Raw genomic sequence first — 18120 nt, 5'->3', positions numbered from 1 at the left:
GTACCATTTCGTGTATGTGGAGGCAGAAACCTGTTTGATGTAATTTATGAGACCTCCTGTGGTGGGGACCAAGTCACCTCATGCGCCTCTCCCTTTGTAGCACATCAGCAATTAAATGAGGCCAGCACATTTTGTTTATATATTATCTCTGGGCTTACAATGGAGGAAAGCAGGAGGGAAAGGCTTATGGGAAATCTTTACAGTAGACTCACTCTTCCTGACATGGTCTTTCTGAGGTGCAGCATTCTGGTCTTCAAGGCATTACTTTCTGCCTCTGCCTGCTTTAGGAAGATTTAGGCTCCTACTTTCAGGGCTTAAGTGTCAAAATTGTAACTCGCAGGCTGCGTGTGTCTTAAATCATTCAAATGAAAAAATAAACCAGAATAAATCTAAATAAACACAGTGGGGATAACCAACAATCCATGTAATCTGAGGAGGCTTATCACAGATACTGGATGCCTGCCCACTGGAGGGGAGAAAGGACTCCGGAGTCAAAGGCAATGCTCAGAAGGGCTGGGAACCTGGGAGCGTGTGCGCTGACCAGGCGCAAAGCTGTCTGGAGGCCGGGTGGTGACTGTGGCTGCATTCACACACCTGAGCTTCATTTTGAGTAACAGCTGCTCCACTTGGGCAGCAATTTTACTGCTTCAGTGCCAGGCACATTTTAGCCAGGCGCCTCCCTTTTCGAGCCAGCTAAGACCAGGCCTTCCCTGTGAACAGTCATGCAGTCCCTTCTACCCCTGGGGGAGGGAGAGACTGGTGAAGATAATATTCTTGAATGTGGCTCTAGTTTACCCCCAAAGCGACAAAGCATGAGCCTATGGGGGAGAAGGGTTCCAGCAACGTAAGAATTTTATATTTCAAAGACTATATTGAAGTAAGCATCATGGTAAGAATTGGAACTTTATTTCTTCTATATTTATTTCATAGTTTAATCTCTTATTTGTACTTATCATATAAGGGAAGAAACCTGATGATATGCTTAGGGCTTGTAAAAACCATGATTTGGCCCTGGCTGAAGATTCCTTTGGTGGAAAATAACTCATTTTTCAGTCCAGTCCTCTGGGATGGGAGTCTCAAAGACAGCAGACTGAAGGACTAACAGAGGCCTAACGGGGTCTTGGGAACTGTGGCGATGCTCAATTTCAAACGGACCACCCCTCAGTTCTGGTCAGTTTTTGTCCATGAGAGAGACAAGCCCAATGTTGATAGATCTATTTTTCAAGAGAATGTGGAAATCTGAATTTTAAACACGTGAAATTAGTTGGTGTTCCAAATTTTAAAACACTGGGTTGAGCAAACCATGTTGTAGGGTTCCTAGGACACCGTCCCTGATTCTAGGATGACACCATTTACATTCTACAGAGCCTGTAGCATCCAGAGGCCTCAGAAAATGTAAGCTCCAGATTACTCCTTTTTTTTTTTTTTTCCTGCGAGGGTCAGGTGACAGTTTGGCTTGGTGAAGAAGACTCTCTTCAGTTCCATTTAGCAAGTACTATTATGCCAGGCTCTGTGCTGGCCCTGGAAAATACAAACACCATCAAAACTCGGTCTTTGCCTTCAAGGAGTTCACAGATCGGTAAGGGGGAAAAAGTATGTCAGTCAGTACATTTTGGAATAGGAACCTCATCTTTCTGGTGGAGACCCCTTAGGTTGGTACGTTTGAAGCATTACATTACTACGAGTATAATGGATTCTAATGAATTTACCCATTTAAATGCCCTACAAGTGTCTCAGTATCCCCCACAATGTGATAAAAATCACCTTAAAGTGCCATTATTTCCTTCATTTAGTGTCTTTGAAACATATAAATGTATAATAAAGAATTTAGCCTGAGCCCAAAGAGAAGTCTGGCTTTTTCTGAACTGTAACCTTTAGACCACTGGAACAGAAGTATCTTTGTTCATTGTGAGACACTTGTACTGCGCCTGAGAGTTTAGGCTAATGAGGAAGATTCATGGCGGGGACCTGACAGTTTATGCTGAAGAAGATGACTCAGGGTGGAGCAGCCATACCCAGTCTTGGGGGGGTGGGGAGCTGACCAGAAAAAATGACCAGCCACATAATTAGAGGGTTGTGCCTTTGAACTTTGTGACATCAGCCTGACCTCTGGGAAGAAGAGGGGCTGGAGATTGAGCTCAACCACCTCAATGACTCAATCACTCATACTCACATAATGAGACCCCAATAAAAACTCTGGACACCAATACTTGGGTGAACATCCCTGGTTGGCATCAATGCTGGGAAGGATAGCTTGTCCTTGAGGATGATGGAAGCTTTGCATGTGGGGCCCTTCCACACTTTGTCCTATGGGCCTTTTTTTTTTTTTTTTTTTGATTGGTCCTAATTTGTACCCTTTCAATGTAAAACTGTAATCATAAGTACGGCACTTTCCTGAGTTCTAGGAGTTGGTTCTATTGAATTATCAAATCTGAAGGAGGCCATGGGACCCCCAAATTTATGGCTAGTGTCTGAATGAGGGAGATTCTTCCTTCAGACTTTACAGTTTTGCAAAATCATTGCAGCCATTGTCAGGAATAGGGGGCAGACTTGGCAGTCTGGAGGACTGTGACCTTAACCTACAGTCTGGCTGACGGCATACTATTCATTTATGGGGGTACTAATGGAGAATAAAAAAGGGGAAGATGAAGGTCCTGCTTAGGGGGAATTTTAAATCCCACTGATCAAACTAAATAGGGAGACATATGAATAGGTTAGAGAATAATCCTGAAGGAAACTAAGTCAGAAAAATACTCTGTGGAAGCTGGAGGTTAAATGTTTACATATGTGAAGGAACTGGATACTATTTTTGGTTCTTTCTAGATAAGTTACAAGGACGAGTGAGGCTGCCTCCTGACCAGGTGACTGAGGATCCCTGGTAAACTCAGAATCGGGTGGCAGATAGAAGGGGACAAGTCTGTGAAAGGGAGCGAAATGTAACTGAGATTTGTTGCTTCTGCCCATGACATGAGATCCTTCATTTAGTCTCTGGATAAATGTAAGTCCAAAGTTATTTGTGCCCTGTATTTTACCTTAGCACTCGCCTTCCTCCCAAAGAACTCATAGGAAAATCCAGACAACCCTCCATGGTAAATACATGTTCACATCTCTGGCAGCTGGGGAATTAGTGATATCATGGTTGACTGATGCCAAATTTTATCCCCCCAAATTAGGAAATAAGTCTTTTTTCCTGGAGTTCCCTCATCCTTGGAGTCTAAGCTCAGCTTCTCAGCATTTTGCATAGTAAGGGATCTCTGCTCGAAGGGCCGAGGAACCTCTCTGGGGTTCCTGTCAGGTTCTCGTCAGCTCTGCTTGAATACTTCTGCTGGGAAGGAGCTCACTGTCTACCGAGGCCATCAACTTCACTTTGGGACACTTTTCATTTTTACAGATTTCTTTCATTTGTTAGATTAACTTTTTTCTCCTGAAGATTTCTGCCCACTTTTGGTTCTAGTTTTATTTTGTGGCACAACTGACCAACAAGAGAGATGATGACGATAAACCTGTACTCAACACCTGAAAGGATCCAGACACCTAGAGGTCTGCATATGCAATCTTTAATTCTTAAAGCTCTGTCTATGAGAGAGCACTATTGTGTTCTTCATCTTACAGATGAGGAAACTGAGGCTTACAACTTAAATCCCTTGTATGAGCTGAGCGGGAATGGGGGGTCACTTATTCAAACCTTCCATGGACCTGACTTAGTCATATTGGGTACCATGTAAGACACATCTTTTACAATGAGTATTTTATGGCTGATATTTTGATACATGCTCATAAATCTAGCTTTGCTGAGTTTTCTGTATATTATTTTATGCTTTGGCTCTGGTGTATAATGAGGTGTGTGTGTGTGCGCGCACACGCACAGGTTTAATTTTTTCAGAGCTCCCCCCAAATTCCCAATATTTTGCCAACTGAAGTTCGCTTTGTGAACATCTTCTTAACTTGAATCTGGCTGAGATTTTGCAGCATTGAGCTTTATTTTACTTCTGTTTATCCCTGTGTTTTTTCTCCCTTGTACTTTTGATTGCAAACGTACATAATTCCACTGGTCCAAGTCACCCCTTCATGTGTATCCTCTGTCATACTCTGTGTTTACCTTGAGTCACTGTCCAGAGTGACCAGGGGTCCCATACAATTAAATAACTGAACTATTCAAGAGTAATTCAATCCATTCTGAGAAAGAATAATATCCCCTCTTAATGTATGTACATTAATTTATGATGCTATATTGGCATGGAAACACCAACACGTTTTGAGAACTTAAACAGCAAGAAAAGAACACAAACCTCAAACTTTTTTTTTTTTTTGAGCCCTCAGAGATTTTCTTTTAGATTCACAGTGAATGATATTTCCCTTGATGCACACACACGGTATATAGCCCACAGTGTGGAAATAAAGAGGTTTCAACTTACAGGCTGCCCAGGCTCATCTCCCCCGAGGATTCTGAAGCCAAATCCAGACTCCATCCTTCGAAGGTGGACATCCAGCTCCTTATAATCTGGACCTGGCATAAAGAAGATCCCATTGAGTAATGAATCTTGTCTCTTCCCCACTCCCTGAGAAATGGAACACACCAATGATAAATTAATTTTGTGGATGTGATTAATGAGAGTGCTGTTAGAGTTGGTGGAGATCAGAGGATTAAAAAAAAAAGGTGGTAACAAAAAAGTTCCAAAATTAGGTAGTCTCTGGATTAACAGTGATCAAACAAGGGCATTACTAGGGTATCACCATAGGCAGAAAGAACACACAAATTTCCTGACTGGGGAAAAAAAAAAAAGATGCCTCTATAATTCTCTATTTTCCCGAAAGCATTCAGATTGCTGTCAAGAAGACTGGCTGTCACTTTGAGGATGTTTACTCTGACTAGAACGATTGTTTCAGAAGTATGAGAGAAGAGATGACATCCTGGAACTACCTGGTAGAACACTGCCTAGTAATTTACAAATATCTCTTTATGTCTTGATGTATCCCATCTCGTGTTGTCAGGCGGGGGTGGGGGGAGATACAATTTCATGCCTAATTAAGCTGTCTTTTTTAGAATTGTAAAAATTAGAAAAAAAAAAAAAAACAGAATTGAAACTTTTCTGAATTGGGAATTTGAGTGAAGTTTTTATTTCCAGACAAACTCCTTTGGGTTTTTCATAACTTAGGGGTAGAAATTTGCCTGGTGTAAGTGAACTCCCACCTCCCCAAACATTTAACAATGTGGAAGCCACTACTGATTTTACTAGTGTATTCAAAATAAACTAGAAGAGGAATACTTCTCTGCAGTTAGCTCAAAGAACAGAAATGTAGTTAAAAATAATCTGGGAGACTCCTGGATATCAATTTTTTTCAATCCTAGAATAAATACCTAAAAAGTATAAGACCTCTTTTGACTTTTTAAGGAGAATGTGATTTAGGCTTACCCATTACCCCAGGACCTTTGAATCCTTCTCACAGGGGTAAAGTCTCCATACTGACTGAGTTGTGCATACTTTCGTGTCATTGTTGGGATGCCATTGGATATTAGCAACTTTGGGAAATATTTATTAATGCCATCCTTTGCTTAAGAAGTATTTAGTGATCCTAGGCCTTCATGGTTTAAAGGAGGTATTAGAATTTACAGAAGCAATATTAAATTGCTTACATAGGATGGTTTTGGAAATTGGGATGGGATTTCAGAGAATGATCCTCATGGGGCAGGAGGAAGTGTCTGGGCCATTTGGATATACAGTAGTAGTCATAGTTGGAGAAAAACTCCGTGAATGCTGGCCAGGCAAATCTTTCCCAGGCTCTACAGTAAGTGGGGCTGCTGAAGTGATCCAGTAAACAAGGCACAATGACACTGGGTTTACCACTGTGCCCTCCAACATGGGCTGTGCATTCCTAGTAATATACAAAAGGCAACTCATTCATTTCTGAAATATAGGTATAAGCTGGTTCTGTGTTACTGTTCTCAAAAGACAAGACAAAACTGAGTCAAGCACACAAGTACACTTGCATATATGTATATATTGTGCAAGAATCCATAACCATTCATGCCCTTTCACGAGCACATGCACATATAACCAAAGACCTTTCCATTCAATGACTAGTATAAAACTCGGAGACGACTAAACAACTGGATTTCCACATCCATTACTCATCCTTTATAAATTATATTATCATTCATAGTTGAAAGATGAGAACTTGGAAGAAATCAGTTGGGTGGTAAAAGGAAGAGGAAAACTTTGCCCTATACTCTACAAGTCACAACTGGCTTTTGAACTCCGTTTATTCCTGGGGTCTACAACATCTATGAAATCACACACTGGGAGTGTGTTCTCCTTTGGGGCTTTGGGACTCCAGGCTGATGCAACAGCCCTATAAAATCATAGCAATCACAGGTTCTCCTCCCGGGGGAGGCGGAAAGGCAAGGGGAGATGGGAAGATGACAGATAATGCCCAACCACTTACAAATCTCTAGAAGCTGTTTATGATTCTACTGCTCACAGCAATCTCTTCTCTAGGTTACTTTAAGCTTAGAGGACTCTAGGCCATATATAATATACAAAGAGACCATAAAAGTACAAAGAGAGAATATTTTTTGACACTTAAAATGATAGCACTAGCATACGTATAACCAGAACTTCCCATCTACTCCTATAAATATTCTCATTTTTGCATCACTGGTGAGGAAAGTGGGTGGGAAACTGTTCTTCCAATGGCTTCAGCATCAATCCATATTACATGGGGAACTTTAAAAGGAGTTTACTATGCGATCCATTTTATTTGCTAAATAAAACTTTTCCCCAAGAGAATGCCGAAATTAAGAGAATCCCAGTAACAGAATTTTGAGATGTGCTAAAGTACAAGGGGGTTGTCTTGTATCAGAGAATGCTGTCATTCCTGGAGGAATTGGAAAGCCTTTCCTTAATGAATGACTCAGGAATCTGGTTTTTAGTAGAAAGAACATAGATTGTGGCTGGCTAATTTTATTTAACTTTGAAGAACAGATGTGAGCAGGGCATTTACCCTCTTCCCCCTAGTCTTTGTGTGCAAGTTGGTGACATTACGATCTCCTGATTATGCTCTGGCCACTCTGATTTCAAATGTAGGGATGTGTGCCTACCATGTCCTCTTCACTCTCCATTCTTCCAGGCTAGCTACGTGGTACGTGAACAAGTAAAGAGAGACATAAGAGAAGGATGCCCGCATACATCATTTAAAAAAATTTCTTTGTTAATTTTGAACACAGACTCAGAGGCTTCAGGGCATGGAAACTTGAGAGACATAGTCAACTGGAAAAAAAGTTTAAATGATAGATTGTGCCTTAAGGCAGTAGTACTTTTTTTTTTTTTTAAAGGGAAAATAAGAACTTTTAGAAAGATAATTTTTCTTTGGTTTCTTCCCCTGCTCTCCCCATCCTTTTGAGTCTGGTTTTTAAAAATACCTAAAATTATATGCACAAAGCTGAGAGACATTACTCTTTCCCCACCCCCTGCTTTGTTAGCTCTCTTGGACGATTATGATGTTTCTGATAATTTCCTTTAGCTGCTCTTCTGGCTGGATGACACATTTATCTTTGTTTTTATTTTTTTAAAGATTTTATTTATTTATTAGAGAGAGAGAGAGCACAAGCAGGAGGGAGAGGGAGGGAGAGAGGGGGAGGGACAGGGAGATTCCCCATTAAGCAGGGCGCCTGACCTGTGGGGCTCAATCCCAACACCCTGAGATCATGACCTGAGCCGAAGTCAGACACTTAACCCACTGAGCCACCCAGGAGCCCTGGCCTGATGACACATTGAAAATTACCAGATCATGCTGTCTCTTCCCCTGTTAATGCACAAACGTAAAGCAAAGAAATCTAAGGGTCAACTCTTCACCCCGCTGTGACAGAATTTAACAATCACCACCTCTCTCTCCTGTTAGTTTGTTAACCGTGCACCTGGAAGGTTGTTTGATGAAGGAATCTGGTGGACACCTAGTGGGACCTGAGTCATTTTGGATGTCACTCAACGGTGCCCCCACCAACATCCTTTTGTTTTGTTTTGTTTTCTGCTTTCTTGTTTATTCTCTTCCATGCTCTTTGTTTACCTTCTTTTCCTCAGGCCTTTTTGCAGAACTGTCAGGGATACATCAGGCATTGCTTGAACTAAGGAAAGTCAGAACACTCTGGATTTGTGTGTTCAATGGCCATTCCTGGCCGCTGTTGCTTCTGCCTTAGAAGTTGGGTCCCAGGATCCTCAGACATTATGAAATAAATCATCTTAAGACATCTATCCCAGATGGGACTTTCCATGAGCACTGTGGCAAACTACCAGAATGGAATTTTTAAGTTCTGATTTATCCTGGGCTCCCACAAATATTGAAAGAACTAGTAGTACTAAAAGTAGCAAATAGTGGCCACATCCAGGTATAAGGACAACCTCCCTCATAATAGAGAAAAGCGGAATTTCAAAAGCTGCTTCTTATTTTGCACTAAGACTCCAGAAGCTTCACATGCTGTACATATCCTTGGTCTAGATTTGGAAAGACATGACTTTGTGCACAGTTTTAGGGAAAAGGGTGGGTGTAACCGAACACAACTGATTAATTTTATGAATGGATTCAAGCTTCAGAAACGCAAAGAACAGCATTTATGGATTAATTTGGCACAAGGGATGCTGCAAACATGTCAATTAAATTTTGGTACTTGAATCCCCTTTCATGTTTTAATTAAAATGTAAGTACCATGGGCTTATTATCAGTTTGGCACAGAGAATGAATTCATTCAATTTTTTCTGCTGGAAAGAGCATTAGTTATTTGGCTTTTCCTTGTAAAGAGATCTAAGAAAGAGATTGAGGAAGGAATCAGGACTCAAAGGTGGTTTTTAAATATGTCCCTGGCTTCTGGACTTTCAATGCACTCCAGATACAAAATGAGTTCAGTAGGAATTAAATAGTTTCTATCCCTTGAACCTAATATTACCAGATAGGTAGCTAATACATTTTGTTTTAAAAGAATGCCTTCTCTTTACTTTTTTCTTTTATACCTTTGTAATATGAGTGTGGCCAGATGCATTTTAGCTATATAGAAGCCAACTCCCACTCTGTGTGGTTTTCCTTCTCAGCCTTCAAATAAACTCAAATTTCCCCATACCAAACACCCTCTCACGCTCCCCATTTCTGTCCTGGATGAGTAGTCTCTAGTGGGGCCTTCACTTCCCCATCCTCATCATCTGTGACTTACTCCTGCCAGTCTGACTTTTGCTGTGTTAGCATTTTTGAAAGCACTCCCTTTAAGGTCACTGATGACATCCCAATGACTGCATCAAATGGTCATTTTCCCTTTCCACATTCTGATTGATTTCTGTGCCTCATTTAACATTGTTGACACACCTTTTCTGACCCCCTGATGTCTTTTGTTTCTAAACAAGGGAAGTTCTCCTGGAAGCGATTTCTACTCTTGGTTTCTGTGATAGTTTACACCCTGGCTCTCTTGGTTTTGGGTGAAGTTGTCCATTCAAAAGTCCTGGCTATGGATGCACTGTTTCTCACTATCATTCTTCCTTGATGATGGCAAAATTATCTTTATCATCTATAGTATTCCATTATGCACAGCCTGTAGGAGTTGTTAAATAAATTTTTCTTGAATTTAATTGTTTTATAATACTCACCAATTTAGTATACCTGATAAACCACAGCATTATTCTATGGTGAATTTATCACTTCTTTTTCATAATTACATTGTTGAGGACTTCCTACTATCAATTTTGCCTCTGTACCTAAGCATCACAGGCAGCTAAAGTTAGCAAATACCTTATAATTATGATAAACACATTGAGTCAAAAATCATGACACATGATTTGAAAAGGACATTTTGTAAATGTGAGAAGTAGTATGGGAGATCCATTTATTTTGGATGTAGTCATGATTTTCCAGAATATTTTGATATCTGTGTGGACATTTAATCAAATATTTGGATTGGTGCTTTTCCTGAAAATCTGGACTGCACAGTGGTATGATATATGCAAACCATTACTGTAACTTTTCTCTCTTAACTAATGCATATTTTTTTAAATGCAAAAGTATTGTGCAGATATATCAAGGTAATCTATACTATTAGGCTGTTCTTCTCTTGCTTCTTTGTTTTTAAATAAAGTATATTCAGAAGCTGAGATTTTCAAGAAATGTGCTTGCTGTGGCCAATAAACAGAGATTTAGAATCTCAAATTAAATCCTACTTTCATTTTGCAACTGTAATTACTAGGTCTCATTTTCCTTCTGGGCATAAGATATCCTTTTAAAATTACAAGGATTTTACAGTCAATGTATAAGAATAATCATAGTTAAAAATTTTTCAGACCAAGCTAAACAAATACTTTATATATTACTTGAGTACAAAATGCTAAGCAATATTTTCCATATTTTCTACATATCCAAAAAATGACATGGAAACTTACAGAATGAAATGATCTCAAGCACATATATTCTCTAAGGGGTGTTAGAACATGCTGAGATGGATAATGAGCTGTCATCATGGAAACACTCTAGAGATGTGTGCTGTGAGCCCACAGACCTGAAATAGACTATTATTATGAAACACGCTTTTCTGCAATTGTTTCAGTGCTCTGGCCTTCAGTCCAGTGGTCTAAGCGGCAGTTCAAAGCACTTTCTAAAAGTAAAAAAAATCTGAATCTTCCTTTTCCTCCTTCATTTCCGTAATAACATTAAATATTTTAGCTTAAACCAAAATTGGTAAGTATTTTTGGAACCATTAGGTCAAAAAAATGTTTTTCCTTTTAAGTAAATTAATTGATTTTTACTGAAAGCTTTTGAACTATGATATTCTATTCTAACTTAAAATACCATTGAAATGTTGCATTTTGTAAGTGGCATGGTTTAAACAATTAAACTGACATAGGTATTTAGTTGATGTAAAAATCATTTCATCCCACATTAGCAAAATTTCCAGTAAGTTCTTTGGAAACATCTAAATTGTAAATCTCGTGAGATATTCTATTTCTATTTATCTAGTCCAGCATGGTCCAGTATAAATAAAATGTATGCTACATAAGTAATTCAAAGTTTTCCAGCAGCCCATTTTAAAAAGCAAAAAGAAATAGGTACAATCAACTTTAATAATAGATTTTAAGCTGGTATATCCAAAATATTATTTAAGCATTCATCAATTAAAAAAATTAGTGAGATATTATACATTTCTATTTCTTTTTTGTATTAAGTCTTGGAAATCCAGTATGGATTTTACATACGTCTTAAGCATATCTAAGTTCAGAGTAGCCATCATTCCGGTTGCCAACTAGCTTACATGTGGCCAGAAGCTACTATCTCAGGCATCATGGACCTACTCTCTGGTGGCTTTCATTGGCACCTGGTTTTTTAGTCTAGTCTTTTCCTAAAGCATTTTATGAAAGTAATTAAGGAGTATGACTCTTTCCCCTTCTCTTTTGTTTGTTTCCTTGGCAGCCAAGTAGACCCACCTTGATGAGACTTACTCTCTACCTTAAATATGTATGTATGTGGGTGAATCAAATTAGCACAGTGATTATATACTATTAAGCTGATACTACTCAGAAGAATGATTTGTTACACAGAATGGAAGACGTTTCATTCACAGGACTGTGGGTACTGAAGAATACTTGCCAGAGGAATCCATTCGAAAACTGGTCCTTGGTGGCACTTGTTCTGGATGGGAAAATGGGGAATTAAAATTGAAATTCATTTACGGCATTTTAAAATTCATTTTTAACTTTTTTTGTTGTTGCTATTAAAACTCACCCCCAACCTTTGGTGCTCCAATTTAATGATTTTGCTTCTCTAAAATCCATGGAAGTTAGTGGGCAGGACACGCCCTGTTTTATGTATATGAATAGGTCTGTAAATGTGTTTCATTTATATGCATGCAAAATAGAAAAATCTGAATTCTTTTATTCAGAATGAGAAGAAAAAAAAAAGATCCTCCTTTTCAAAAATTAAGTTTGGTTCTCATTATAAAAATGCTTATTGAGAAGTAAAGTCAATCCAGAAGCTGAGCTATGCACAAAATAAAGAGGTCTTTTAAAATCAGGTTAAGATATCATGTCATCAAGTACTGAGATGAAAAGTGGAAAAGTCAGTCAATGAGTGTGTTGACTTATGTTCATCAGTCCAAATACTTTGATACTTCCAGTTACTTGGACAGTTGAAGTGATGTGTAAGTAGTTGAGTTACACTGGTTTCTGTTGGCAATATGGATCCTTCATGAGGATTTTGATGTAATCTCTGCTACACATAACATAAAAATTTGTGGACATGAGCATTAAATACTGTATGCATACTGTAACAGATACACGAGGTGTATGTGTATTTTATTATTACATTAATAAAAATTAAAATAAGACCAAATTCTGATTGCTTTCTTATTGAGCTTTGTTTCATATAAAGAGTTCTCCACTCTTCAACAACGAAAATGAAGTAGAAGCTTTTTGAGGGTGATGATGAGGCAGAGTGTCACCAGACTTCTGGGTGTGACAGGTGTTCCTGACCATACCCTGCACAGCACCCCACACCCTCTCTCATAGAGGCCAGAACGATCATCCCTGCCAGGTAATCGGGGTTTCTGCAGTAATGGCAAATTAGTTTTCCAGAATTGTTATTTCTTAAAAATCTACCACATACAGTGTGACTGCGTAGGATTATAAATTGAGAAATATCCTTTCATCGGAAAGATAGAGCTGTATCAGGGATAGATGGCTGCTACCTTCTAAACACTTCCATTAGTTGTAAAACTGACATTTTATATTATCATAATCTTACTAGGACCTACTTGCCATCCAGCAGTTACATTCGGTTTACTGCAGCCCTGATGGTCTCATATTTATTCATGAAAATACTTTGGGTTGCATTGTCGACTTGTGCTACCAACAAAATGCTTTGACATACTAAATAACTTTCAGTCAAGGACTGATTTTAGAGTTTACTTCTCACATCCTCCCCTGGCTCCCCAACCCCCACCCTGTCTGATTCCAGGAGCATTAAGTTTTAAACTACTGAATGAAATAAATTTATAAGCCATCAGATTGGATCTCATTTCTAAAATACATGGGAAAAATGTGTCCCCCAACCCATTTACTTCACTGTCTTTATACTTAGCTCATGTCATGGTAACTTTCTTTATTAAAAGGGACCTGTTAGAAATATAAATATTACCATAATTGTTTACAAAGTACCCAAAAGTACTATTTTTGAAGTTAGATTTCCCAATTAAAATGCACATATTAAAAATGGCAAACACAGCTTAACTGGAATGACTGATCTCCTTGATCAATACATTATAACTGCAAAGTGACGCAAATATGTGCTATACTAGAACGCCAGCTGAAAGGCAATTTTTTTCCCACAGATTAAACCATAACATAAATTATACAAAGGCCAGAAATAATGGTTTTCCCATGGGAAAAAGGTACAGGAAACTAGCCTTCGTAGTATTGTTGAGGACATTTTAAATGATAATGTTATTAAATTTTTTCCTACTCTTTTATGATTCTAATGCTAAAGTCATTGACAAAAGTATCTTAACATTTACATATCATCTTCTTTTAATATTTCACTAAAATAAGATAGTGCACCAGAGAACGTGTGTTAAGAACATTAAAGCCATTGGGCAACAGCAACGTCCAAGCAAATGAGGCCAGGGCTCGGTCTAGCAGCATTCAGATGTGTGGATGTTCTCTCAGAAGGCAATGTGGCCTTTCATGATTGCTTAAGAGCTGCCTACGGCTATGGCATCCATAATGCATTAGAATCTTCCTGAAAACTATTGACATTTCCAGCTTGACTGTATCAGATGTTTAATCACATTGGCAAGGGAGACTGGAGCCTGAAAGGCTGAAGCAGAAGCACTTGCAACAGGCTTCCAAGCTCCGGATGTTGTGTACCCACTTTGCATGATGTGGCTCCCACCATCAGTTTCCATTTAGAGTCTCAAGTCCTGCACTACCCCCATCCTTCCTACAGGCTCTCGTGTTAGGAAGAGAGACAGTGCCAACTACAGCCCTTGCTCACTGATAACACAGAAAAAGCCTCAGAAAAACCATTACTTTAGAGATACAATCACCCTTTTGTGATTAGCCGTAAGTTCTATGTGCATTATAATACTGAAGAACGTAAGAATTTCGCAATGAACAACAAAACCGTAGGATAAAAGCCATAGATGTGAGAAACACAGCTGTCTGTTTTTGATTGGTTACGAAGCATAATTTCTTGTCACGTATAGTACTAAAAACCACTGTGCTCCTCCATTATGCTCTAACTGGCCTGTGGTTACTTCTGATTGCTACCTTTGCTTAATATGGGTTATTCTTGCTAATTTCTGGAAAGAATTTCTTGAAGAAATTCCAGAGGAATTTGTGTTCTAAAGACGTTCCACCATAAGGCACGTTACACCATACGGATCCCTGACACTTTTATGATCTTACATTTGAGTGATGTCTTACTGCAAGGGAGCACAGACATGTTGTACCTCATAAATTGTTTATTTATAATAAGCAAGGTTCAATGGGAAGAGAAAAAAGTGTGGACAACTTCAGTCATAATTCAACTCGGGTTCACACCAAGGGACAGTATCACAAGGGAAGGGTTTCAGAGAACACGGAGTTTTCTTTTCTTGCTGCTTCCTGTTTTCATCTGCTTGTTGCTCTGGCTTCTGAGGCTGCAGTGGGGAGTATGCTCAAGAAACGGCCCCATGAACTGAGGATGATGACACACACCTTCACAATAGGTCTGGCTCAAAGCAAAGTGAAGCGACAGGGCAGGGCCCTCCTTCCTAGATCACCAAGCTCTTTAGCATGATCAGAACTTTAGTTTGTAAGATTCCAAAGTGACTCCATTTTCTTTGGGAAGTACCGTTATCGCCTTGCTTGGCATCCAGAGGAGGAGTCATGACAACCATTGTTCTGAAGTTATGTGAGTATAATCTTCCCTAGGGGCAGGAAGAAAGACAGAATTACCTCCCTTTTGGGCCTGTGATTATTGTGATGTTGAATCTGATTTACTACCTGTGAGAAGAACGAGAACTCCATGGTATAATACTTCAACGAGTTAAGCCTTGCTGTCTGTTTTTTGTACTCCGTTTGCCACGCTCTAGATTTGTACACATACACAATGTTCTGAGTATGGAGGGAGTTTGCTGAGAGTCTGGCTCCTGAGACAAGCCACACACGTCTTTACCTCAAATTAGGAATAAAGCATGTAAGGGCAAAAATTCGGTCAGCCAAATAAATTAACTTGAAGGAAATTATTTATCAGAATAGGTATGGAAATTTTTATTCATGTTCTGTACTCATATGCTTTTCTTGGACAGTAATGATGTTATTTTTTCCAACAGATTATACAGTAAAGGGAAACCATATAATTCATCATTCAAATAAGGACACACTGGAGGGCGAAAGGGACGCTATTAATAATCATGCCAGGATGACACGAAGCAGGACTGTCCCAGGCAAACTGGTATGTGTAGCCCCCTATGTCGTCTCCTGGGGATGTAGGTTGTTAACAAAACTGTTTCTTCTCGTATCAGAAATACATGACACCATCACGTATGGGGGGGGGGTGGCAGAAGATGGGAGGGGGGAGAAGCAGCAAGGGCTTTTAGAAGTCGTTTTTCAAGGTTAGAAATGGTAAACAATAGTTTCTTTCTCAAGATTAGCATACAAAATGACAAAATGTAAGCCCTTTCTCTTGTGATTGCAAAGAAAATTAGTCCTTCTTTCCTGAGAGTCCTGAGAAAAGGACAGAGAAGGGAGAAGCAAAAAATAGCATGGCTTATCCCACTGTGCAAAGGTGTGTATTTTCTTTGCTTTCAACTTAAAAAAATGCAAGTAATGAGGACAGCAAGAAGTTAATTATCCACAAAGGCTATTATTACACAATGAGAAAAGTGATCTTTATCACAGAGTCTTAAATAGAGATGGGGATGCAGAGATTTTTGCCTTTTTCTGGGAATCGCTGGTAATGCCAGAGGGTCAACGCTTAAATAAGTAACACGAAAACCCAAAAAAGCCCATTGGTCAAAACGTCTTCTGAGATTTTGGGGGGCATGTTTCTTTCATTTATACAAGCTTTAAGCTTATGTGGAAGTAAGTTAGAAAAAACAAATTTCTTTCTGCACAGCATTTTCCAATAAGGACTAATGAGATTTTTGATAATTAGAAGATATTGAACACATGACATTCTCCTGATTAAACAGCAATTTTGCCCATGGAATGAGAAACTATTGGTCTAATTGTCTAATTACATTGAAATTGTTGTCTATATTTACCATACAATTTCTCAGGTTGAAATTCTGATATGACCTGCTGGGTTGTGTCATGCAGTTTTATTTAGGAATTGTCCTTCTCGGTGTTTGTGTCTTTGATTTCAGTAGGTTAGTACAAGTGGGATTTATTTCTCATGATTTTTTTTTTCTTGTGGAGTGTCCAGCAGAGTCCTAGACACATGTTGCATGTCTCATACATTCTTGTTGATTGACGTGGAGCAGGGAGGTGCTGCCTCTAGGCACTCTGCCTGTTGCTCTGAAATTGGAAGCATCACCCTGCCCGCTGGAAGAATCTTCATTCTCTTTCTTTGGTTCCATCGCATCCTAAGATCTCATGAAGATGGGAGGCATTTCCAGCTTCTCTCTCATAGGCTCACACCGTCATGTTCTGTTTCATGTGGTTCTAGCATCCTACGGTTGTCTTTGTTTGTTTAAAATCACTACATTTTTTTTCAGGAACACATCTTTATTAAGACGTCCCGTGCATGCACATTAAAATGTCAGCATAATCTAATTATGAGCCAAATGAGGCACAGCAGCATTTACATCATTTGATAAATTTCCATCATTTGCAGGGGACTGGTGACTTGAATCAAAATACTTCCTGACAGCCTCGATTTAACAAACATTCTGTAGCTCTGTACAGCAGAAGCTTGTGGGTGGAGGTACATTCTTTCTTTTTAGTTACTGCAACCCAGTTTTGAATGTGAACGCAAAATCTCTTTAGCGTTAGACGCGGTTGTAAGGGAAGATACCATGAAATTGCTATAGGCCAGGGAAAATGTCAAAGAGCTTGGCTTAGACAAGCTCTGGTTGGGATTCCCTTCCATACTTTCCCTGGTCCCCATGGATTTTTCTCCCAGGAAAAAGTTTTTGGGGACACAAGGATAAACAGAGTGAAGCCTAAATGTTATGCATGTGATTCAAAGGAATAAGGCATGGCTCACATCAAAATTTTGAATATGGTTCCTCTGTACGGATGCACATATTCCATGGTCATTAAAAAAAACCTATTGGAAGATGATGAGAAATACACTAAACTTTCCCCCAATTCATTAAAAAAATGTTTTCTGGCATTCCAAACATGTAAGTGAGAGAATGAAACTTTTTCATAATTGGAAACAGGGAACAGAGAGAGGGCAAAGGGCGGCTTTGTTTTTTCTAGACACCTGCATGTCCGCAAGCAGAATGAACTGATCAGCTATCCTGAGACCTGAGAAAGTAGCCCTGTGCTTGTTTGGTTTCCTTAATCTTCAGGGTAGAGCTTTGCTTCCCCTGACATGATTTCCCTGTTTCTTTCACACTCCATTTAGTGTTATGAAATAACATGATAGAAAAGCAAAGGATGGGAAAGGAAATGAGCTTGCCCTCTTTTGCCTCCTAAGACTTGTGACCCTGAAAACATTGCTGTGACCTCAGAAACATTAGAGAGCCGACCAAAACATGAAGGGGGGACACCATTAGAGCAGAGGCAGCAGTGGCAACCGTGGGGCACGGATGGGGCGGAGGTGGCTGGGGTGGGAGTCAGGCTGTTGGTTGTTGGCGTGGCTGTGGAAGCACAGGGGATAAAGACCTCCCAGGGGAGGGCTGAAAAAGAAAGGTATGGGAGGTTAAGGTGGATTGGTTTGCTTGGATTGTTACAGGTGAGCAGAGGAAAGGCAATGAACAGAAACAGCATCGCAGGGGCTGGAGAAAGAAATCAGAATTCTTTTTGAGTTGAAAAGAAGGTCATGTGCAATTCCTGCTCAGAAACTGAGGGCACCACGGTATCAGACACCATGAAGGTAGGGTGGGATAAATGCCAACATTGCCTTTGTCCCAAATATGAAAGCCTCACATTGGTTAGGAAACTACAA

The 18120-nt window shown here is 39.5% G+C and overlaps 1 protein-coding gene across 9 annotated transcripts in view; it reads right to left on the bottom strand.

Annotated features, from left to right (window-relative positions):
- MAGI2 (membrane associated guanylate kinase, WW and PDZ domain containing 2) overlaps positions 1 to 18120 on the bottom strand; it is a 1265804-nt gene that overhangs the window by 138513 nt on the left and 1109171 nt on the right. For 7 of the 9 annotated variants that reach the window (XM_087861140.1, XM_087861142.1, XM_087861141.1 and 4 more), the window contains one exon: positions 4416 to 4507. In XM_087861140.1, coding sequence (XP_087717266.1) covers positions 4416 to 4507 — 92 coding nt within the window. Of the gene's footprint in view, positions 1 to 4415; positions 4508 to 11613; positions 11656 to 18120 lie in introns of all 9 variants that reach the window. The other 2 variants (XM_087861146.1, XM_045793391.2) reach the window with 1 other exon arrangement.

The sequence above is a fragment of the Ursus americanus genome, chromosome 3, assembly GCF_024610735.1.
Source record: "Ursus americanus isolate L20-20 chromosome 3, mUrsAme1.1.p, whole genome shotgun sequence".
Taxonomy (NCBI): Eukaryota; Metazoa; Chordata; class Mammalia; order Carnivora; family Ursidae; genus Ursus; species Ursus americanus.
This window is presented reverse-complemented; position numbering and strand designations above follow the sequence as displayed.